Source organism: Primulina tabacum, chromosome 14 (assembly GCF_025594145.1).
Source record: "Primulina tabacum isolate GXHZ01 chromosome 14, ASM2559414v2, whole genome shotgun sequence".
NCBI lineage: Eukaryota > Viridiplantae > Streptophyta > Magnoliopsida > Lamiales > Gesneriaceae > Primulina > Primulina tabacum.
This window is the reverse complement of record NC_134563.1, coordinates 8,046,562-8,070,665: the sequence shown is the minus strand read 5'-3', so window position 1 is coordinate 8,070,665 and position 24,104 is coordinate 8,046,562. Positions and strand designations below refer to the sequence as shown.

General features: G+C 36.9%; 3 protein-coding genes across 3 annotated transcripts; 1 reads left to right on the top strand and 2 right to left on the bottom strand.

The window, feature by feature from the left end:
* The first annotated feature begins 10,963 nt into the window (after positions 1-10,963).
* On the top strand, positions 10,964-13,974 carry LOC142525532 (amino acid transporter AVT6A-like). The gene is made up of 5 exons (XM_075629848.1): positions 10,964-11,717; positions 11,843-11,995; positions 12,386-12,589; positions 12,852-13,317; positions 13,572-13,974. Exons 1-5 carry the CDS (start codon positions 11,300-11,302, stop codon positions 13,708-13,710), a joined length of 1,380 nt encoding a protein of 459 aa, XP_075485963.1. The 5' UTR covers positions 10,964-11,299; the 3' UTR covers positions 13,711-13,974.
* A 5,430-nt stretch (positions 13,975-19,404) lies between these two features.
* On the bottom strand, positions 19,405-19,857 carry LOC142523752 (uncharacterized). The gene has a single exon (XM_075627484.1). It carries the CDS (start codon positions 19,855-19,857, stop codon positions 19,405-19,407), a length of 453 nt encoding a protein of 150 aa, XP_075483599.1.
* Positions 19,858-20,727: 870 nt separating this feature from the next.
* On the bottom strand, positions 20,728-23,773 carry LOC142523751 (uncharacterized). The gene is made up of 5 exons (XM_075627483.1): positions 22,064-23,773; positions 21,807-21,943; positions 21,616-21,764; positions 21,283-21,468; positions 20,728-20,984 (listed from the first exon to the last, which is right to left on the bottom strand). Exons 1-5 carry the CDS (start codon positions 23,771-23,773, stop codon positions 20,728-20,730), a joined length of 2,439 nt encoding a protein of 812 aa, XP_075483598.1.
* Between the last annotated feature and the right edge of the window lie 331 nt (positions 23,774-24,104).

Here is a 24,104-nt window from a genome sequence, read left to right as displayed (position 1 = left end):
AAAGAATAAAGTTTCCTCACCACGAATCCTCACTAGTCACTCTAAAGAAAATTCACTCGACTCTTTTTTTTTGTCCTCACTACAAATACCTCGCACGTCACTCCAAGAAATAAATGCTTGTCCTCAAGTATGTCACTCGATTTTGAGAGTTTTCTCGTAGGGTACACTTTAGGCTCTGTAGCTTGTGTGCATCAAACTCACAAGTTCAAACTTCACGACACTTGAAGATCGACATACACGGACTGCGTAAAACAAGAAATTTGAATTTTTTTGATTGTGAGAGTCACTTGAATATGACTCACAATATAGATAAGAACAAGATTTAATGCTAAATAATATAACATTTTTTTTATTGTGAGAGACCATTGAATATGGCTCCCACAAGAGAATCGAAAAACAAAGCCAATTTATGGCAAATTTTTGAATTTTTGGTACTTTTTTTTTTTGGATTTGCACAAGGATGGATTCGTGCAACTTGAAAAAAAAAATCACGACTCTGAAATTGCGAGAATCGCAAGATTCACGAACACAAGATTTCAACACAAAAAATCTTGCGACACAAAGAGAATGAAGAACACAAACAATAAACGAAAGAAAACTAAGAGATAACTTACTTGAAACAAAGGAACCTAAAACTCTGATACCAAATGATGAGATCCTTCGACTACGAAAAGCAAATGCGCTAAGAAACGGAGTCACGCCCTCATTACAATGAACAAAGAAACGTTTGTGTTTTCCCGATCTTTTAACACAAGTAAGGTTGTAACATTCAACTCCAAATTACAAGAATTTAGCAACAAATATTAACGAGATAAACAATTGACCTCAAGTGAACTTTCAAAGAACTCGTCTTTCACCATCCGAGTGAAGAACAATCGAAAAATGCCACAAAATATTAAACTTTGATAGTTTGATTTGAGAAACATACAAAGGTGTATACAAAGCCAAGCTTTGAAATTTGAGAGAAACTTAATCAATATGATTAAAACTCAAGAATTATTGTTTACAATAATCAATATTCGTCCATATAATGTTGCAAAATCTAAAGGGTTGCAAAATCTAATTACCTAACCAATTAGGACTCTAAACTAGGAAAGAATCAAATCTTTCGCATGTGGCCGCACTCGGGCGCGAGATTTTGCCACTCGGGCGTGGGGTCTTCAGGTCAAGTCGCGCTCGGACGATAAGATATAACTACTCGAGCGTGGAGGATTCTGGAATTTATGTTGTAGACAGTTAATTTGGCGCTCGAGCGGTAGGATTTGACCGCTCGGGCGCGGATGCTTCTTTTTTTCTCTTCGTTTAACACTTGCACAACGATCTTATGGCCCCCAAGCTCATTTCTATGCAGTAAGAACCCTTCGAGGCTTAGAACCTTGCTTGCAAGCTCTTCTCGATTGCTCATGAGTTCATGCAATGCATCCTTGAACCTCCTTCCATTCATTTGCACGTCAAGCCTAGGGATGTAAACAATCCAAACCAAACCAAACCGTATCAGGATTGAGCTTGGTTCGTTTAGGATTGTTTGAGGAGCTCGAGCTCGATTCGAGCTTCTATTATCAAGCTCGAGCTCGATTTGTATTGAAATTACTAAGCACGAAAAAAGCTCGAGCTCGGCTCGTTAAAATCTCGTTTATCATGTTAATCAACCCGGGCTCGAGCTTGATTCAATAATAGCTCGTTTGTCATGTTTAATAAGCCTGGCTTGAGCTCGGCTCGTTTTCGAGCTCGTAAAGCATATAATTGAGCTTGAGTTTGAGCTTGTTAAAAATTAAATATATTTATGAATTAATTTTAAATCAGACATAAAAATATAAATTCATTCATAAATAACCAAAACGACAAAAAGAACAACTAAAAAAACATAAACTAATTATATTATTGAACATCCCAAAATAATACATCCAAAATCCAGATAACAAATATTCGTCATACATTGATATTACCATATAAATAACATTGCAATAATTTCACTCTTTTAATACTCCATTCACTGTGTTCCAAATAAATTTTATTTTTTAATCAATATAAATTCATTATATTCAATTTAATATAATATTTTAGGATAATAAATTTTAAAGTTACTCAACGTGTATATGACTTGGTGATGTAAATTTTTTGGGGAAAAAAGAATAATTGATGTATTTCTGTTAATTTATTATGTTTTAAAGAATATTTTAGTATAATGACATGCAAGTAAGATAAAAAATGTAATTGTTACTGTGTGGTGTAAATTAATATTTTTTTCAACTATGTTTTGTGTTCAACTCCTTCCATTAATATTAGTACTAATATTTTATTTGTCAACTCAACAAATGAGCCAAGTTCTAGCTGACGAGCCACCTAAACGAGTCGAGCTCGAGCTTACGAGCCACCTAAACAAATCGAGCTCGGTCTCGAGCTCGCGAGCATATTATCAAACATGTTTGCGAGCTCACGAGCCGAATATCCCTAGGCTTGAGCTTGGTTTGATTAAATTTTTGAGCTCGAAATCGAGCTTGAGTTTGGCTTGATATGATTAACAAACGAACTCAAACGAACTTTTTATCAAACCGAGCTTCGAATAGCTCGCAAATGGTTTGGTTCATTTATATCCCTAGTCATGCCCAGCCAGATTGATATCATTTCTGCCCCATCCATATCTATCATCTTTCATATTGGCTCTTCTGATGTTACAACATCCATTCTTGACTTTGTATTGGCTTCTCTTTTTGCTCAGTCACCTGCACCTATTGAGACAGGTACTTTCTTGGCTCCCTCAGCTTGTTTACTTTGCATAAATAATGTGTGTAAATATTTCCAGCCATTAGTTGGCATTCTTGTATTTGTACTTATCATTTTCCTGACGGGGGAGTTTGATGCATTACAATATTTTTTGTAGCTATTTTGAGCTATGAATCAGCCCACAACTCCAGAAACTCATTCTTAAGCTATTAAACTCTTCCTTAAGATTGGAGAGTCATTAAGAATATCATTACCACAATCAAACGAGAGTTGTATGCTCTTGACCAAAACCTTTTTCGTTGATAAGTATTAATGAGAGTTTATGGTAGGTCATAATTTGGCCGAACTCCCCGTTGCAGCTTCATCATGAGCCATTGCATTTTTAACACATGTTATGTCATCTTTATATTTAAAATTGTGTCACATTTCACTTAGGTCACATTCTCTTCCCAAGAAGCCATTCATACGCGTGCATCTTTCTTTGTATATTTCGCATGTTGGTTTGTCTATAACACTTGTAGGCTATATGCTGGCCAAACTCCCCAACGGTGCTTGGCCCAAAACTGGTCATTTTATGGGGGAATCCATCATATGATAGCAAATGAAACAAAAAGGTAAGCTATATCTCTTCTTTATGTGTTGCATTTCACTTAGGTCACACACCCCCAACACAAGCCGTCATTTGCATGCATTGCACTTCAGTTGGTCCCATTTCCACATACATGTGCATTAGGTTCACTTTAGTTATTTTAAATGAGAAGTATTGTGAAGTTTTGTTGTTGTATTGAGGTTCGATGATGGAGATGTGATTTGATGGTGTCGAAGTAAAAGTCAAGTTTTAGCCTAAACTCTTCATTCGTCCCTGAAGTCCGTAAAGCTAACTTTAACTCCTTTCAGGTTCTTTTTTTTCTTCAAATAAGTGCGTGTTTACATTCATCAATCCAACTCTCTGGTCCATAAAATCGGTATGTATGCATATGCCAGCTTCTTTGGATAGCTCATAAGCTCAACCTATACTTCATCGCTGAATAAAAAAAACTTTAGTAACAAAGGTGGCCATCCGGCCTACTTTACACAAAATTTTTCATAATTCTCTGTGCAATAACAAGAACATCATGTACAAAAGTGGTCCCAAAGCCTACTTTAATATCCAAACAGAGAACTTAATAGATACAATAGTGGCTCTAATATCCTACCCGACTCAAATAATTTCAAATAACATCTCAATCTCTTTTTCTTTGTACTTCTCATATATTTCTTTGGGAATCGACCACACATACTTTAATTCCACACTACCATCATCTTCTGCTATGTTTTCCAGGTATCCATGAGGCCCGTCCCATGGGTTACCGCTACGCAAATAAGGAATAAATATTCACAGAAATGGATATAGAGCCTTCTTTCTCCACACTATTTAATAAAGTTCAATAAAATTAACATAAAAATATATGCAAAATGGTATAAGGGCCAATTCTCCTCTGTAATATCAGTTGGGAAAACTCCTATGGTCTTGGTAGTTTTCCAAGTAAATGCAACAAAAGATACCTATGTGGGAATTAAATATTCTTTACTTTTGCCCAAGCTTTTCAAAATCCTCACATGCAAGATATTTACTGCTGAGTCATTATCAATTAGTACCCTGAATATTGGCTTCACATTCACATGGCCTTTGATGTACAATAATAGTTTTATATACTTGGTCATGGCTTGAGACTGATGATTAATCTCGAGCCTTCTTCAAGGAGTTTGTTGCTATTACTCACTTCTTGCATTGATTCCTTAGGCACTGACTGTCCCGAGTTTTCTTAATAAGTGTGAACTTTCCTGGAAATATCACCATGCTTATGTCACAATCTACTGAAATATGAAACTTTCTCACATAAAGTTCAAGTGTTTTGCACTCTTTTACACATGCTTCGTTGATTAGTTCATAATCTTTGTCATTATTTTATCCTCAATAAATGATCTACCAAATTTCGGCTTACATTCCATCTTTCCAAACTCATCCCTCTTAGAAGTTCTCTCAACAACCTTCTTTTGTGTGTGCTAGTGAATGGCTTATGAAAATTTTTGTGGTGGGCCACCCTCCAAGATTCACCAAACTCAATCCTATCAGGAAGTACAAATCGAGTTTTCGTTCTCTTTATCATTGTCAACTCTCTTGGATGGAGTTCTGTCGATGGTTCATGTTTACCCTGTTCAACAAACTTTTTCTCAAGTTATGCCCTTCTTGACTCGAAATAAGATGGATTATTACTATCATGATAATTTCTGGATCCTTGATGTGACAGCTCCCCTTGAAACAACTTATTTTTGTCAATTTGTCTTCTTGAGAAACATTGATCCCTTGAGCCGAAGGTCTGGACTCCCTCATTACTGAATACTTTCTCATATATTTGTTATTCTTTGATCCCGAATATGATGGCTCCCTCATGTTTATGCAACTTCTTATCCCTTGGTAGGGCGACATCCCAAGATGCAAATGATTCTTGACCCTGAAATCACTATATTTTTTTTGAAAAATGTTGGTTTATCGGCCCGAGTCATGAACTCCCTTCTCTAGAGTGACTACATTGATAGAATCTCATGTTATGACATACACATGTTTTCTTACATCATCGGCACAACGAGACATATCTTTCACCTCAAAAATATTTCCTTTAGGAATCTAAAATTTCTTTATCTTCATATTTGGAGGCACATGTTTTCTTTTCCTTTTTCATATAGAAATGGACTTAAATTTTTGACATTCAAATTCACAGAGCCCATTGGAGGAAAAAATCTTAATCAACCACCATCTTTTCGTGGAACTTGATTATTTGCATGTTGGTTTTTCCTTACAAATTTTTTTCTAGAAATACAAAAAAGTTTTGTGGGATGATTAAATAAATCAGGAAACTTATGGTGATATTCATCTTTCAACTCCTCATTGGATGGTTGTGCCCCAGAGTGCTTGCACTCGTACTTACTCCCTGAAAGCCACCTCTTTGTATGATGGATACTGATGGATAAAATTAATTACAACATGATTTACTAATTGTCTTTCATTTTCATCTGCACACACACTTGACTGATTCTTCTCGCCAAAACCCTTTTTTATTCTCCGTGGTGGTGTGTACTTTTTATCACGATCATGGAGTATTAGATTGGCCGGGCGGTGAATATCACCTGCCTTGGAACTCTCTGGACCATTTTTTACATCATTGGATTGATTACTCCCCTGATTTGCACCCAAATATCTGCTCATCATCGGCCTCACCACTGCTTTCACATACGCCATGGTACTATTGTCCAGAATCTTTGACGCTTCTTCTATTTCTCTTACTTTGATTTTTCCTGCGTTGGTTTGAGGCTTCTGCATTCTCTTGAATGTGCCATGGCCATGATGTTGGCCTTCAATCTATTCAACTATTTCTTGAAATAAACTTTATATGCACTTTCTTCAACCATATCTTCTTCAAGTTTTGGTGTAACTTTCACCCCCCTTAGAATTTCCTCGTCTTTGGAGGCGTATCTCGGGTCATACTAGGCGTGCCAATTTTGTTTCCACAATTTCTTGAGTTGCGTCAGATGCTACAAGCACAAAATTGTGTGAAAAATAATAAAAATCTAACTTATAACTATTCAAACGTGGATAAATTCGGTCGTCAATTATAATCTCCTAAACTAATATACACTAAAATAAAAGAAATTAATTGAAACGACATAAAAATTAAGAAAACAAACTCCCAACATGATTTTGTATTTATAATACTATGTAAGAATTGAAAGAACATAAAATAATAAAAATTGCTGAATCAGGAATGAATAGACTTCAAAATACTTGGAATTAGACTAAAAAGATAATTTTTTTGAAGATGAATTTAGATAAATAATAAAGAATTTGTTGTTGAGCGATTGAGTTGTGTTTTTTCTTTTGCGTCTGTCATTGATTTCCTTCTTCTACATGGTCTGATCGATTTTTCCACTCTTCCATCATTCCACGAGTGGGCTTGTCATATCGGACCAAAATTTATTTCTAATACCAACACCATGATTTGATATTAATACCCGAATGGAGTTTTTGGTCTTTCTCTTGGACGCCCTAGTGTCGAAGAATCTCGAGTTTTGATCCCCAAAGCGAAGCCAGCCTGAATAACTTCTTTGCTTCCAATAATCTTATCTATTTCCCATTCCAGATCCATAATCTTCCCAAATTACTTCTTCCAGTTAACACTTTTTTTTTTGTGTTGGTTAAGGACTTTTCTCTTCTCCGTGACCAACGGCGTTATAGAGCAGAAGCAACTTCCTACCCATATTTGTAATTCTATAGTACACCTTCAATTCAATCCCATATACTAAGACCATGAATATGCTATGACTAACAACTTCAATACACTTTTCCATCATCATGACCCAGCATGCCTCAAAACGAAATATATTGGCATGTTTTCAAGGAGGTGAAGAATTCAAAAAAGTGGTCTATGATCGGAATGATAAAACTCAAGTGAAGTAACCCTAGCAGTTGGCCATTCAATTGTACCACATAATCTGTCCAGGCGCTCAAAGACGAGCTGTTCCCGTGATCTCCTATTTCCCCAAGTGAAGAACTCCCATTGACAATGGAGATTTTGTAGAGAGCAACCGTTCAAAGCATCACGAAAGGCCTGGGTTTGAGCTGACGACCTTAAATTCCCTCCATCTTTTCACTGTCAAAACAAATTTTATAGAAGTTACCCCCACCAGGAAGAGCGAGAAAGCAGCAGACAGTTACTGATTCAGCTTAGACTTGTAACTGAAGCATTAACATGGAATAAAGGCTGTTAATGGCAGATTATGGTCATTAATTGGGAGGCTAATAGTCAGAATTTGGCCTATAAATAACACTCTCAAACCTCTGAATTGAGTTACAAAAATCTTGAGACTATCACTTGAATTTTCGAGCCAAAGGAGTACTTATTTTCGAGCAGTAGAATCCAGTAGGAAGAGCAACCAGAATTCCAGTAGACTTCAACCGAAATTCTAGCAAATTACAGTAAGTGGGCTTATATATAAATATATTGAAATCCGTTTGATAATTCTGTTTTAAAGTTCAGTTTCTGTATGTTTGATTTTTGATTTTGAAGCACTGAAACTTCCTAGTGAACTAATGGTAGGAATATATATTCTGAACATTTCTGAATTCTGATTCTGATTCTGGCATCACCCCTTAGAGGAGAGAACATATAGGGGACTGATATCAGTTTAGCCATGAAATTCACTAACGTGCTCAGTGCTTACTAATTTTGATTTCTGTTCTGAAACCTGAGATTTCTGAATTCTGATTTCTGTTCTGAAAATAAGAGTTTTCTGCATATTACTGTTTTACTGTCCTGTCGAAAATGATTTCGAAAATTGAGAGTTATTCCCGTCCCTGCTTACTGAGTGACAACCATATCACTCACCCACCAAACCCATCTCAGATAAGAACGATGAAGAAAAGTTAGAAGAAGAAGAGCAGATTCAATTTTGGGGCTGGTGATGAAGATCGTTGTTTTCAGTTCTGATTTATATTTTATATCCGCTGCATCTATTCAGACATTGTATTTCTTGTTTTACATTTCCGCTGTAAAACATTATTAATTGAGTTACATCAGACATTGAATATTCAGTATTATGAATAAAAGATTGATTTCTGAATTCTGTACTTTTGAGGCTTGTTGTTTTCGAATGTGAATTTGAGAGCAACGCCGGTGTCAACCAACCCCCGTCTCGGGGCGTGACACTTTCCTTCACTCTTATCAACATGGCAACCCGTGAGCCCGAACAAATATTTCCAAAATGTTCATTCAAAAGTGTTTCACACAAGAATAGAAGTGAAGGAGACTTATCGACAATGAGCCGCTGCAGTTCACGGAATGCCCAGGCATTCAAACAATACAACTCATTGTGATCGGTGGGGATTCATCGCAGCCGCCCCCATCGATAAGGGAGTAATGTCGATGGAAGTGTTATTTAGTACCATGCACCTCTTGTGTGTACTTTAATTTCCTTCTATTTTTTTGTATGGTTCCTTTCCTCGTTTCAAACCAAACTCAGGCTTGTCTTCTTTTGCTCACTCCTAATTTTTCTCTTCCACTTCAAAAGGTTCTTTTTGGCTTGTTTATCTGATCTATGAAGAATCTTTTTACCCATTGTTGCTTGAGTGGAGAATTTTTTAAGTGTTCATATAATGCTAAAACTTTCACCAAAAAGTCAAAAATGGTGAAAAAGTAATGTTGAGGATTTATAATTGATTTTAGAGTCAACTCAGCATTCAGACATGGGGAAGTCCACCCCTACCATATCAATTTCTTGTCAATGAAAGAAGAGTATGATCCTAATTCCTAAGCATGTTTGGCTAAGTATTAAGGAGTAGGACCAAACCCTGAGAATTGTTTTTTTTAATTAAAAAAAAAGATGATATGGAAGTGTGTCTTTAATTTCCAATATTTTGAAAGCTATTTTCCAGAAATTTTTTTGTGACATTTGTCCAAGAATCTAAGTAATATTTGTGGGATATTATAAAGTTACAAAATGTTATTTGCTAATTTATACTATGATAAAAACAATATATACACTATATTGTTATATAAATAATCTACACATAATACTAAGGATGTAAACAATCCAAATCAAGCCAAACAGTATCAGATTTGAGCTTGATTCATTTAAGATTGAAAGAGAGTTCGAGCTCGATTCGAGCTTTTATCATCAGGCTCGAGCTCGAATTGTCTTGAAATTACTAAGCTCGTGAAAAGCTCGAGCTCGGCTCGTTAAAAGCTCGTTTATCATATTAATCAAGTCGGGCTCGAGCTTTATTCATTAATAGCTCGTTTATCATGTTTAACAAGCCTGACTTGAGCTTGGCTCGTTTTCGAGCTCTTAAAACTACAATTGAGCTCGAGTTTGAGCTTGGTAAAGATTGAATATATATGAAATAATTTTCAATCACATAAAAGTGTAAATTTTATCAGCATTAATATTTTTATTTGTCAACTCAATATATGAGCCAAGCTCGAGCTTACGAGCCACCTAAACAAGCCGAGTTCGACCTCGAGCTCGCAAGCCTATTAACGAAGATGTTGGCAAGCTCACGAGTCGAATATCCTTAGGCTTGAACTTGGTTTGATTAAATTTTCGAGTTCGAAATCGAGCTTGAGCTTGGCTTGATATTAACAAACGAACTCAAACGAGCTATTTATCGAGTCAAGCTTCAAATAGCTCACGAACAATTTGATTCGTTTACATCCCTACACAACACTAACTAAATTGATATCTTGATACGGATTTTTTGAAATGATAATATTATCCTTTATCTTACTAAAAAGTTAATATTCAACACATCCCCCAACAAATTATATATACACATGTGTATTTTATATAATTTCTATATCATTTATACAAAAATTCAAAAATTTACACACTATCAAAACATCTACACATGCACGCAACATGTGCGTAGAATTATTAGTCTCAGTGAAGTGTTTGAGGAAAGTGACAATGAAATAATAAAAAAATATTGATTATATCGAAAGATTTGAAAATCAACATTATATATTAATATGAAATAAAAACAGAAATGAAGACATGTATTTATTTTATTTCTTATTTTTAGAAAAATGAAAGCAACCAAAGCCATTGTATCCCGTGGAACATACAATTCTGTTTTCACTTTCCATAAAAGAGGAACTAACTCTCCAAAGCAAGAAAGTACCATGGAATTAAACATCACTTTTATGATATAGTTTTACTTTTTAAAACAGAAATATATTCTTCAAAATGCATAATGTTATCTCAATCATACATAAATACCTAAAATCATTTTCACGCATCAATTTTCTTAGACGAATATTTTATTTGAGTCACCCTCGAAAAAATATTATTTTTTATTATAAATATGAGAAAATTTAATCGAGTAAGTCTCTTGTGAGATAGTCTCACGATTCTTTATCTATGAGACGGGTCAATCCTGACGGTATTCACAATAAAAAATAATACTTTTAGTATAAAAAAATAATATTTTTTCATGGATGACCCAAATATAATATCCGTCTCACAAAATACGACTCGTGAGACCATCTCACATAAATTTTTGCATATTCTTTATTGAATGGTCATATCTATCTAAATATAAATAAATAGTCACAATTTTTTATTTGAAACGATTATATTTGATATTTTACAATTTGTTGCGTGTATGAAGGCACACGCGTAATGGTTCAAACTACAGTCCTATCTTTTCATCTCTCACACGCAGAAGAAAACGCAAACTATTCGCCACATACGCAGCTCAGCATAATAGTTTAATCGACGATCATCGGAGAAAAGCACGAAAATGACAAAAATCGTGGCCTGGGCTCTGAATTTCAACAGCCTCTGTTCTTGGTTTCGGTCACATCATGCCGCTGATAAGAACGCTGACGTACGCCACTAGAATTAACTTCATCCTTTTGCCTACTTATACGTAACTCCATTATATCCATATTCGGCTGCACTTTGAATGCCAGATTTGGTACAACAAACATTCACTTTCAGCAGTTGAGTTTGAGTTTTAGAATCCGACCCATTACGAACAATGGATGGGGGTGTAAAGTTCAAGAAAGAGGCAGTTTCAGTCACTGTGGATGATGAAATAATCCCTCTTTTGCCCAAGAAAAGTGAAAGAAGTGTCTTAAATGATCAAGAATTCGATGGGGCTTCATTTACTGGCTCGGTTTTTAACTTGTCGACGACTATCATAGGCGCCGGAATCATGGCGCTGCCTGCTGCCATGAAAGTTCTAGGCTTAGGTCTTGGTGTTGTGATCATAGTGTTTGTTGCGTTCCTCACAGAATTTTCTGTGGGCATGTTATTGCGGTTTAGTAAGGCTAGTGCGGCGGATTCTTACGGGAGTGTGATGGGGGACGCATTTGGGATTTGGGGTAGGAGAATTTTGCAGCTTTGTGTGGTGATTAACAATATTGGGATATTGATCGTATACATGATAATCATCGGTATGTGTTTGTTTTTGTTGTTGTTGAATTTAAGTATGCTTTATCGAAAAACATGAATATGGAAATGGTTGTATAAATTATATTTATGGTAATTATTTATTGAATTTTTGATTGATTTTGTGAAGGTGATGTGCTATCCGGAACATCTTCAAGTGGGGTTCATCATGCTGGTGTTCTAGAAGGCTTGTTTGGGGAGCATTGGTGGAATGGGCGTTTCTTTGTTCTTGTGGTGATAACTCTTGTTGTATTTACTCCATTGGCATGCTTCAAGCGCATCGGTATACTCTAAATTAATAAAAAAAATCAGTATTTTGAAATATTACGATTGCATTTAGATCAATGAAATCATGACATAAGAAACTGGTTGGTATAGTTTTTCAAGGCCTTTTCATTCTTCTTTCTGGCATACAAACCATTGTTGGATTAATATATTCGGTTAACAAACATAATTGCGATCTCGAATCTGATTTTCTGGTTGTCGAATATACTAGATTTATGGATTATGTCTTGTATTCGTTGATAAAGAAAGATTCTGATAAGTGATAGATTGGATTAATTTTGTAGGATTGTCTTTGTGGAATTTTGGTGTCTTGACTGCAAATTCTAACTCTCTTTCATTTTAATTACTTTCGGACTTTTTCACCGATATCTGCCATTTGGTCTTGCAGATTCTTTAAGGCACACGTCTGCAGTTGCGGTTCTGCTTGCGTTTGTGTTTCTTCTTATTACTATGGGCATTGTTGCTGTTAAATTTTCACAGGGCTCCATTGCAATGCCAAGATTTCTCCCTAATGTAACTGATATTAATTCAGTTTGGAAACTCTTCACTGTTGTCCCTGTCCTAGTTACATCTTACGTTTGCCATTTCAACGGTACTAATCTTTGAATAAAAATGTCGTTTCACACATTTTGTAGAAGAGATATATGTCTTATTTTTTTACTGCCTAGGCTGAAAGATTGTTCTTGGCTACAATGGCCCCTCTTTTATGTGTTGGTGTCCCTCTGTTACAATGATCAGAATGTAATATTAGAGTTCTATATTATTTGAATGATTTGGGTAGCACTGATATCACAAATATAGTTTCTGGCATAGATTCAAGCCGGGACATTTATCTAAATGGCCTTTTCTTGCAGTACACAGCATCGAAAACGAGCTTCAAAATCCTTCCAAGATGAAATATGTGGTCCAAGTTTCATTAGCACTTTGCTCAATCATTTACATCATGACAAGCTGCTTTGGTTTCCTTCTGTTTGGTGATTCTACTCTTGATGATGTTCTATCAAATTTCGATATCGATCTTGGTATCCCTTATAGTGCTCAGTTAAATGATGTGGTTCGTGCTAGCTACACACTTCACCTGATACTCGTTTTCCCGATCATATTCTATCCACTTCGCCTGAACTTGGATGGCCTGCTCTTTCCATCTTCTTCACCTTTGGCCAGAGATAACATTCGGTTTGGATTGGTAACAGCAGGGCTCATTTCTGTTATTTTCTTAGGTGCTAATTTCATTCCCAGTATTTGGGATGCCTTCCAATTTACCGGAGCAACTGCAGCTGTCTGCCTCAGTTTCATATTTCCAGCTATCATCACTTTAAGGTACACCTTTTTCTTGGAAAAAAAAAAAAAACAACTGGACACGAACATGGAGGCGTAAAGTGAGTCAAGCTGGTCTAAATTCATCGTAACTAGAGTTTGAGCTATCTAATGCTCGAACTTCACTATGAAACTTTTTCAAAATTTCGAAAGCTGGCTTGTGAATTCGACTCATTTATGTCCCTAGTGATGAACATATATAGCATCTGGTTCTGATGTAAAGTGGTGGACATCTTATTTTCCTATATTTGCTTCAGGGACTCTCACAGCATTGCTTCAAAGAAAGACAAAATCTTGGGTGTTTTCATGGTTGGTTTAGCTGTCTTCTCATGTACGATTGCTATCTACAGTGATGCCTGCGCCATCTTCGCGAAAACGGAATCTCCTCGTCAATGATCACTCTTGGTTAACCGTTAAAAGAACCAGAAGGAAAAGGGTGTAAAGTAGAACAATGTATATACATATGGACTAAACATGGGAAATCGTTCAAGCGTCGTGAAATCGTCAAATATCTGTGATATTGTAAACTCTGATTTAGCTTCGTATCTTCTTTAGCCCACAAGAATGGATAGCAAAAAACCAACCAGACATATCATGTAAGTTCGAATGTTTGAATTCTTGGATAGGCATTCTAATAGTAAATAAAATAGATTGATGATATCGTCTAGTGTTCTTGAATTTTTTGTATAAAAAAACAAATATATATAGTTTCTTTTTTAAATTACTCGTTCTTCACATTGTATTGAACTAAATTCAAGTCTCAACATCCCGAGTTCCTCTGTAAGGAAGCACATTCTTAGCCTGTCATTAGGAACAAAATTGACCCGAAAGAAATATATCAGAGAGTGATGGCAGCAAGATGGCACACTTGACCAAGTAACCAAAACTCATTACAAATTTTCTTCTCATAACAATATTGTTATATTTAAGTTAGTTTGTATAGCTCAGGCTAGGACTCTAAACGAGTCGACGTTGCAGAATCTAGCTGGAGCTCGAGCTCAGCTTCGAGTTGGATCTCAAGCTCGTGTTGTAATCATAAGATTTGTTCCTGAACATGTTCATGAGTTTAAATCATGATGTGTGCAATGGAAAAACATTAATTTTAATTTATAATAGTTAAATATGAAGAAATATTTAATTTTTTTTGAGTTCGAGAGCCGTTTCTCGTGTTCATAAACAACTTTCTAGCTCAAAAGATCCTTAGCTCGGTCAAGCTCGAATTGAGCCGATTCTTCAGGCTGGATCATAAGTTGGTTTTATTCATCTTAAATCCCAACACGTAGCTTTAAATATCTCATATATATTTAAGTGGTTTTGTGATTAAGTCTTTGAAAAAATACATTTGTACAAATTTCACCATTGGAAACCATAGTCATGTTCTTCGAAAAACTTTTCGTCGCTCCCCACAAAACCAAAAACAAATATGGAGATTGTACGAAAATTCTCTTCATTCAATTATTTATGATTATTAAATATTTAATGTATTCCACCTTCTTGAAATCAATTAATTATTCATACATACAATAAGAACAAGGAGAGAAGTTATGGCTCGGGATGCTGAGCTAACCTTTTGGCCTCGAAGAATGCATGGCGGCAGACAGGCACGAAGCACACTTGTAGATCTTGCGCTTACAAATACACATTCCAATCCCCTAGTTATCATGTACAATCTGTTGAGTTAGCTTGGAACGATTCCCAATTCCGGAGCGAAACTGTTTCTTGGTTTCGGTTCCAAAATCGCGACTCAGATTAGAATCGGGTATCATGGTTCAATCGGTTTTGGTCCAAAATCACATTTTATGAACTTATCAAAATTAGATAAGGAGTAGCACTTGTTACCAATTACTAAGTAAATTTGGTTATCTTGTGTTTCTTGTTGGTATCAATGATGACTAGCAAAGGTTTTTCCTTCCTTGGTTGTGTTTTAGGTTATAACTTTAATGCATGTAATTAATTTATTATAGGAAAAATAATTTTTTTATCATCTCTACGTTTTTCTCTGTTATGTTGTTAAAATTGAGTCATAGCATGTATCTTTTACAACTTCGGTAATTTCTTCTGCAATTTTAGTCTTTTTTTTAAAAAAAATTAGATTGCTACTCTAATGTTATAGTGGTATCACGTCAATGCTACGCTAAGAAAAAAATCGAAATTGCCAAAACAAAAAAAAAAACAAAACAAAATAACGGACTTAGACTGAAATTTGACAAAACAAAATACCAAGATCGCAACAAACCAAAATTACAATTCTCCCTACATTCCTTTTATAATATGACCTATTGATTCCATCTTCAGTTCTGTTGAATCCAAAACAATGTATCTTGAGATCTTAAAACAAAATAATTAACCTGGCCAACACATGGACTGACACGAATGTTTATGAAAATTTACAGAATCAAGATTTGAATTTTGGTCCCCTCTCATCTCCCCATTTATTTTAGTGAAACGTGAAACTGAAGACATGTGTATAAATAGCAGCATTGGTAAACCCTACTTTAATTTTGACTTGGGAATGCAGAAATTTTTAAATAAATCGGACCATATCTTTGACTTTTGTGCTTAAATCTTACCTTATTCTATAAATCCCACATTTTATTCTACGTGACATTTCTCTTTGGATGCTTCACAAAACAGGCAATCTCGGAAGATCAGAGGAAAACATGCCATTCATCACAATAATTTCACTTATTTTGTTTTTACTCAGTGGACAGCTCTCACATGCATTTTTAGCTCAAGGTATCGATTTATATACACATACAATCACACACACTATATGCGCATAGATATTCTCTTATGTTCTTCATATTTCGAGTGCTTTAATTATCTCGGAAATTAATATTTAATGTAGGCGAATCTATTTCGGATGGACGACGTAAAATTAATGTTGTTTCAAGCAAAAAGGTAAAACCCTAGTCCTTGTTGAGATAAAAATTTTTTGGAAAGTGTATTCGTTGATTATCAACTACTTGTAGTCAGAGCACACATGATGCATTCACTTGATATGTGTTTTATTCTATATAAGCTTACATATATTTTTGTTATAAAAACATTTTAATAATTTATATTAAATTTTCCCTTTAAAAACTCAAAATAAATCAAGTCTTTAAATTTTGGGTAGTTTTTTTTATGATGATTTTTGAGTTGGTTTCCATTATATCCAAATTCCCATGAAAATGTGAAGGAAGACAATGTTAAAATTATATATATATATATATATATATATATAATTGATTATATAATTCTTTTGAACTCTGATATATTTTTCAGACTCTTAAACATGAAACAAAAATCGTGATTACGAAAATGGAGAAGCCTAGAGAAAATTATCGAGGTAGGTTGGATGCTTTCACTGCTGATTACAAAGGACCCGAGCATCACCCACCCAGGCATAATTGAGATTAGCACAAGACTACCCTTTTTTTATTTCCTTTTCCTTGTTTTTTTTTTATTTTGTTTCGAAATATTGCCTTTAAGTAATAGAAGTTCTACCTATTACTCTTAATGACATTTTTGTATAATATATACTAACAGCCCAGTGCACACGTTGTGTGCATATTAATTGACCGGAGAAATCGCAATTATAGTTTGTAAGTTGATATCTTTTTGAGTTTTACTCGTCAAATTTTGGTTTCATACAGTAACTTGAATTTTTTTTTTGTTTCGGTCCTTTTTTTCCTGAAACTACTAAATCCATCGAAAATGATTTATTTGACATCGATTATCTCTTAGGTGAAACATGTGATGAGAATAAAGCTCATTTTATGCACATTAAAATTTGTCTAATAAAAAAGTAAAAAAATAAAATAAATCAAAACGATCTCAATATTTTAAAGTGGTAGGAAAAAAGTTTGTTTATTCAAGTAATATTTATCTAAAAATTCTAAGGATCTTATTAAATTAATTTTTTTTATTTAATCAGGATAATTATTCAAATTAAATAGAATGATAGAGTTTTCACAAAATTATGAACAGAATTTACTTAAAAAATGGTACGCGACACCAAATTTTAAGTTCAAATACCCTCGTGATTAATAATATTGTGGTTGCATGTGTAATACATATATCTATATTATACTATTCATAAAGCAACAGAAATGAATAGTAAACATATTTGGTGAAACTTTTTTTTTCCTAAACTTCTTTTTTACTCATTTAACAATAATATATATTTAATTTTAAAAAATATGTGAGAATCAAGCGTTTACCATTATGTCAAAATTTATAGCCCTAAGCTAAGAGACAACTTTATTTCTTTATACTTGTGGCAGCGCAGAGTACACCTACTTGGGTGCTAATGGGTCGAGCTATTATACCCATGAATCCAGGGATGTGCGTATCTATTTGTTGGTGATGTCTCATATCTCTTAGATATCATGAGTCTTACAATTTCCCTACATCGGCCATGTCTCTATCAGAGACAATATACCCGTTAAGATCTGGAATCACTCTTTAACATACCATATTGTCACGCCCCGAAACTCGGGATTTGACACCGGCGTTGTTCATCAATCACACAATCGAAAAACAACCAGCCTCGTAGCACAGTATAAACCGAAACCAGTTTATTTCATAAATTCGCAAAAACAACCATTGTCTTTACAACTGAATAAATTGAATAAATTGCGGAAGCGTTTACAATTAAAATAAACCTACTAAAATTCTTAAATCCTTGCAGCAAAATTCTCGAAATTTAAATAATTTCACCAGCCCCAAAATTGATCCGACTCTTCTTCCTCAACCTGTTCCTCTGTTTTATCTTCGGATTTATCTGGGAAGGTTGTAAGGGGTGAGTATTTTGGGAAATACTCAGCAAGTGGGGGCCGTTCGAGTACACAACAACATGCATATAAAATTCGAAATACGTACACACACACACCATGCATAAATTGACTCATACCAGATTCGTATCCTTGACCTGACACTGAGATTCCTCTACTTTCAATGGTTTACTGATATCAGTCCCTAATTTTTACTCCTTTAAGGGGACGAGGCCGTATAGCGGTTATCTCCCCCACCGCGTAAGGGTACGTATGGTTGGGATTCTCACCCATATCAAGTTGAATTCTCACAGTATCAAAACATTTATTCATGCAAAATATCGTAACCAGAAGGGTGTAGAAGAAGAATTGTACTCGCCCGAATTTTTATAAAACCGAAAATATATGCATCGAAATTCAATAATTTAAAACAAGCCCACTTACCTTAGATATCGTAGAAAACGTGAATAGAGGAAATTCCTGCACTGGAATTTCGAACCCTAGCTTCGGGGTTGGACTGCAGCAGCGCTTCGCTTCTTCGCACACTGAGAGAGCAAGCTCTCGAAAATCCTAAGAAAACTAGGAGAGAAACTCGAAAAACTGGAGTAGAAAATGGTGTGAATTTTCGAGTTATAGGCCCTCCTATTTATAGGGGTTGGCTGCTATCTCGATAGATGTCATCCGCGCGTTTAAACTTGAATCAAATCTCCATCCAAAATCGTGATCAAATCTATATTTTATTCTTTATCCTAGACCTAAATTTCGAAATTCATGTATGTATCCCAAGGATAAATTTCGAAATTTATGCTTTGCCCAGCCTGCAAAATTTCAACTTTTGTGTCTAATTCCCAATATTCGGTAGACTTTTTATTTCCTAAAATAATAAAAATTATATTTCTTAAATCCCACAAATTTGCTGACTTAAACCCGAAATTTAGTAGTATTTTTCCCAAATAAGATTTTGATTATTTTCCTAAAATCCTGGTAGTTAAATCTTTCCCAAGCTGCATTTATCGTGTAAACTTTTCCCTTTATCTATGATTTTCGAAAATTCCCTAATATTCTTTCAATATTATTTTCGAAAATCCCATGATAAAATCCTCAAGATTTTTAGTTCCAAGATTGAGTTATCTTCTTGCTTAAATCTTTATCCAGGTATATCAAATCTTAGATCTATATCCGGTAAAATTCTGTATATCTCAAATTCCGAAAAAAATATACACGATATTATTTAAATTCTTGAGTTTCAAAAAATATGCCACATCACAAATTCCGAAAATCTCGCAAATCTTGGTACAAAATATTATCATGATAAAATCTAAAATCCTTGATTTTACATTCCTCCCTCCTTATGGGAAGCTTCGTCCTCGAAACTTGGGTTGGCTTGGTCTCCGAAGATGTACGGGTACTGGTTTCTCATCCTTTCTTCTAGCTCCCACGTGGCTTCTCTTTCGTTGTGGTTCGACCATTGTACCTTGATGTAGGGAATGATTCGTCGTCTCAGTACTTGGTTCTTGGTGTCCACGACTCTAATGGGAACTTCTTCGTACTTCAGCTCTTCTCCCAAGTTACTTTCGATTATGAGCGGTTCTACTTCCAACACGTGGCTTGGATCCGAGATGTATTTCCGTAGTTGGGACACGTGGAAAACATTATGAATTCCAGACATGTTTGGCGGCAGCGCCAATCTGTATGCCAGTGTGCCTACTTTTTCCGAAATTTCAAAGGGTCCTACATAACGGGGGTTTAGCTTCCCGGCTTTACTGAATCGGACAACTCCTTTCATAGGCGACACTTTCACGTAGGCCTTCTCGCCAACGTTGAATTCCACTGGCCTTCTTTTCAGATCTGCCCAACTCTTTTGTCGGTCTTGAGCTGCCTTGAGTTTCTCTCGGACTACTGTAACCTTCTCTACTGTTATCTATACGAGCTCGGGTCCTACTACTGCTTTTTCTCCCACTTCATCCCAATAAAGTGGTGATCGACATTTCCTTCCATAAAGAGCTTCATATGGGGCCATTCTGATGCTGCTGTGATAGCTGTTGTTGTAAGCAAACTCAATTAAAGGTAGATGAGTGCTCCAATTGCTACTGAATTCAATAGTGCATGCTCGTAGCATATCTTCCAAAGTTTGGATGGTTCTCTCCGTTTGTCCATCGGTTTGAGGATGATAGGCCGTACTTAGGGTTACTTTCGTTCCCATGGCCTCTTGAAAGCTCTTCCAAAAGCGCGAGACGAACCTTGGGTCTCTGTCAGACAGGATGCTCACTGGTACTCCATGAAGTCTTACAATATTGTCCATGTACAGTGTAGCTAATTTGTCCAGATTGTAGTTCATACGGACGGGTAGGAAGTGTGCAGATTTTGTAAGTCTATCTACAATTACCCATATTCCGTCCTGACCTTGCCTTGACTTTGGCAATCCTACCACAAAGTCCAAGGAGATATGGTCCCACTTCCACTCAGGTATCTCCAACGGTTGCAATAATCCTCCGGGTCGCTGGTGCTCTGCTTTGACCTGTTGACAAACCTGACACTTAGAGACGAATAATACTGCCACATCTCTTTTCATTCCGTTCCACCAAAAATTTCTCTTAAGGTCTCTGTACATTTTTGTACTGCCTGGATGGACTGAAAACTTGGACTTGTGTGCTTCTTATAGTATTTCTTGGCGAAGGTTATCGTTGTTCGGTACGCACAGTCGTCCATTCATCCATAGGACTCCCTTGTCATCAATTTGTAGATCTTGAGACTTCCCGTTTTTGACTTGTTCCTTAAGTTTCTTTAGCTCGGGGTCTCGGTCCTGATTTAACTTGACGGTCTCCTGCAGACATGGCTGGGCGGAGAGTGAAGCTAGAGTGATCTTGCCTCCATTTTTCCGACTCAGAGCATCGGCCACTTTGTTCGCTTTACCTGGATGGTAACTTATAGTCAAGTCGTAATCCTTCAGTAGTTCGATCCATCGCCTTTGCCTCATTGTTTAGTTCTTTTTGGGTGAACAAGTACTTGAGACTCTGGTGATCTGTGAAAATTTCACACTTGGCACCATAGAGATAGTGCCTCCAGATTTTTAAGGCAAAGACAACTGCTGCTAACTCAAGATCATGCGTAGGGTAGTTCTTTTCGTGCGGTTTCAACTGCCTTGACGCATAGGCGATCACTCTTCCCTCTTGCATGAGTACGCATCCCAGACCTTCCTTAGATGCGTCACTGTAGATGGTGAATTCCTTATCTTCAGTAGGTAAGATTAGCACTGGCGTGGATGCAAGTTTTTCTTTCAATGTCTGAAAACTTTTCTCGCAACCTTCGTCCCAGATGAACTTGGAATTCTTCTGAGTGAGCTTAGTCAGTGGTATAGCTATGGAAGAAAAACCTTCGACGAACTTCCTGTAATAACCTGCCAGTCCAAGAAAGCTCCTGATGTCTGTGGCGTTCTTAGGTTTTGGCCACTCTGTAATTGCCTCAACTTTCTTGGGATCCACTGATACTCCTGCTTCCGAGATCACATGTCCTAAAAAGGATACACTCTTAAGCCAGAACTCACATTTCTTAAACTTAGCATATAGCTCTTTCTCCCTCAGTGTCTGTAGTGCAAGGCGGAGGTGCTCTTCATGTTCTTCCTCGTTGGGAGAATAAATGAGGATGTCATCAATAAATACCACTACGAACCGGTCCAGAAATGGTTTGAACACTCTGTTCATTAGGTCCATAAAGGCTGCAGGCGCATTGGTCAACCCAAAAGGCATCACTGTGAACTCATAATGCTCATATCTTGTCCGAAAAGCTGTTTTGGAGATATCTTCAGCCTTGACCTTCAGTTGGTGGTATCCAGTCCTCAGATCCAATTTAGAAAAGATGGCGGCTCCTTTAAGCTGATCAAACAGATCGTCTATCCGAGGTAGAGGGTACCTGTTCTTGATTGTGATCTTATTCAATTCTCTATAATCGATGCACAATCTCATACTACCGTCTTTCTTCTTTACGAAGAGTACTGGAGCTCCCCATGGGGACACACTAGGTCGAATTTGCTTTTTGTCCAGCAATTCTTGGAGTTGCTCTTTTAGCTCTTTGAGTTCAGCCGGCGCCATCCTGTAAGGTGCTTTAGAGATTGGTGCTGCACCAGAAACCAGATTAATTTCGAACTCAACTTCGCGGTTCGGAACTATCCCTGGGAGTTCTTCTGGGAAAACATCCGGGAACTCACATACTATTGGGATGTCTTCTATCCTCATTTCGACTTCTCCTTGCACTTCGTTGATCATTGCTAGGTAGATGTCTTCTCCGGATTTCATGGCCTTCCATGCCTGGGAAGCGGAAAGGAGTGATTTTCGTTCCTTGGATTTACCCTGATACACGATCTCTGCCTGATTTGGGGTTCGGAGCTTAACTCTTTTCCCTTTACAGTCCACTATTGCATGGTTTTTGGCTAACCAGTCCATCCCTAGAATGATGTCGAAATCGACCATAACCAATTGTATCAAGTCGGCACTGAAAGTCTGATTAGCGATACCGATCTTACAATCCTTGTGAATTTCATGAGTTTCTATGGTCTTACTCGTAGGTGTGGCTATCCGAAAAGGTTCAGTTAGAGATTCGGGCTTAAGTCCTACTTTCTTAGCAAACCTTTTAGACACAAAAGAGTGTGTAGCACCACAGTCAAACAATGCATAAGCAGGTACTTTTTGAAGTAAGATGATACCTGATACGACTTCATTGGCGTCGTCCGCCTCTTCTTGGTTCATAGCGAACACCCTGGCATTAGGCTTATTCTCCTTTGGTTTGTTGGGGTTAGCTCCCACATTCGGCCCAGTTCCCTTGTTGGGCCCAGCTACTTGGTTGGCGGCTGTAGGACAATCTGCGATCCTGTGCCCTGCTTTCCCACATCCGAAGCACGCACCACTGGCTCTTCGACATTCCCCGGGGTGTCTGAAACCGCACTTCAGGCATGGCTTGGGTCCTTGATGGTTGGCCGCTGAGGTTTGCCCTGAGGAAGGTCCGCCTGATTGGTTTGGCTTTCTGAACTTCTGACCGCGCTGAGAAGACTGACCGGCATGGGGTCGCTTGTTCTTATTCTCTCCCTCCCTGCGGCGGATGTCGGTTTCAGCTCGGATAGCTGCGCCCATAAGATCTGCAAAATTGGCGGGCTGATAAACTGCTAAGGCTGACTGGATTCTACTGTTTAATCCTCTCTTGAAGCGGTGCAGCTTCAAAACTTCGTCCGCCATGATGGCCGGAGCATAAGATCCAAGGACATTAAACTGAGACGTGTACTCCACTACTGACATGTCTGGAGCTTGAGTGAGATTTTCAAAGTCACTTAAATTCTGCAATCTGACCTCTGCCGGATAGTACTGTTTCAGAAATGTTTCTCGGAAGTTTCGCCATGTGATTGGTCCAGCAGCGATCATGGCTGGCGAGACTGCTTCCCACCATTTAGCTGCTCTGTCTTCCAGGAAAGGCACAATCACATCCACTTTGAGTGCCTCGGGGACTTCCAAAAGCCTTAACTGAGTCTCGACACTCTTTAGCCAACTTTGGCCAACTTCGGGATCAGCGTCCCCTCTGAATATCGGACATCTGTTCTTACGAAGGGACTCGTAATGAAATTTGATTCCGTTCGGTGGTGGTGGTGGAGGTGGTTTATTGGCATTTGGGTTTCCCAACCCTTGCAGTGTCGTGGCCACTATGGTGGCTATGGCCATAAGATCAGCTTGGCTTAGATTAACTGCAGGCGGTGGTCCATTCTCCTGTCGATTCTCCTGTCTCTCTTAGCGATCGGCATTAGCGTAACGCGGGTTGCGGTTTTGCCTTGGGGGTCTGCCGGCCATTTCCTACAAATCGCAAGTTCTAAGAATTTGTACGAGTAGGTTCATGCAATAGATTGCGCAGAAATAAATTGAAATCAATGGAACAAATAAAATATTTTATTGATTTCTCAAACAGGAAAATAAATGAACATGACCAATCTAAATAAATAAATGTACTGAAGAAAAGAAAATGTAGCAACAACGGAAATACTACAAAAAGAAATGG

Coding starts and splice junctions, on each gene's coding strand:
- LOC142525532 (XM_075629848.1), top strand. CDS start 11,300: ATGGATGGGGGTGTAAAGTTCAAGAAAGAGGCAGTTTCAGTCACTGTG. Junction 11,996..12,385: donor GGCATGCTTCAAGCGCATCG/GTATACTCTAAA, acceptor TTGGTCTTGCAG/ATTCTTTAAGGCACACGTCT. Junction 13,318..13,571: donor CCAGCTATCATCACTTTAAG/GTACACCTTTTT, acceptor TATTTGCTTCAG/GGACTCTCACAGCATTGCTT.
- LOC142523752 (XM_075627484.1), bottom strand. CDS start 19,857: ATGAAAGGAGTTGTCCGATTCAGTAAAGCCGGGAAGCTAAACCCCCGT.
- LOC142523751 (XM_075627483.1), bottom strand. CDS start 23,773: ATGGCCATAGCCACCATAGTGGCCACGACACTGCAAGGGTTGGGAAAC. Junction 21,469..21,615: donor ATATGCTAAGTTTAAGAAAT/GTGAGTTCTGGC, acceptor TTGGACTGGCAG/GTTATTACAGGAAGTTCGTC. Junction 20,985..21,282: donor TAAGGAATTCACCATCTACA/GTGACGCATCTA, acceptor GTTACCATCCAG/GTAAAGCGAACAAAGTGGCC.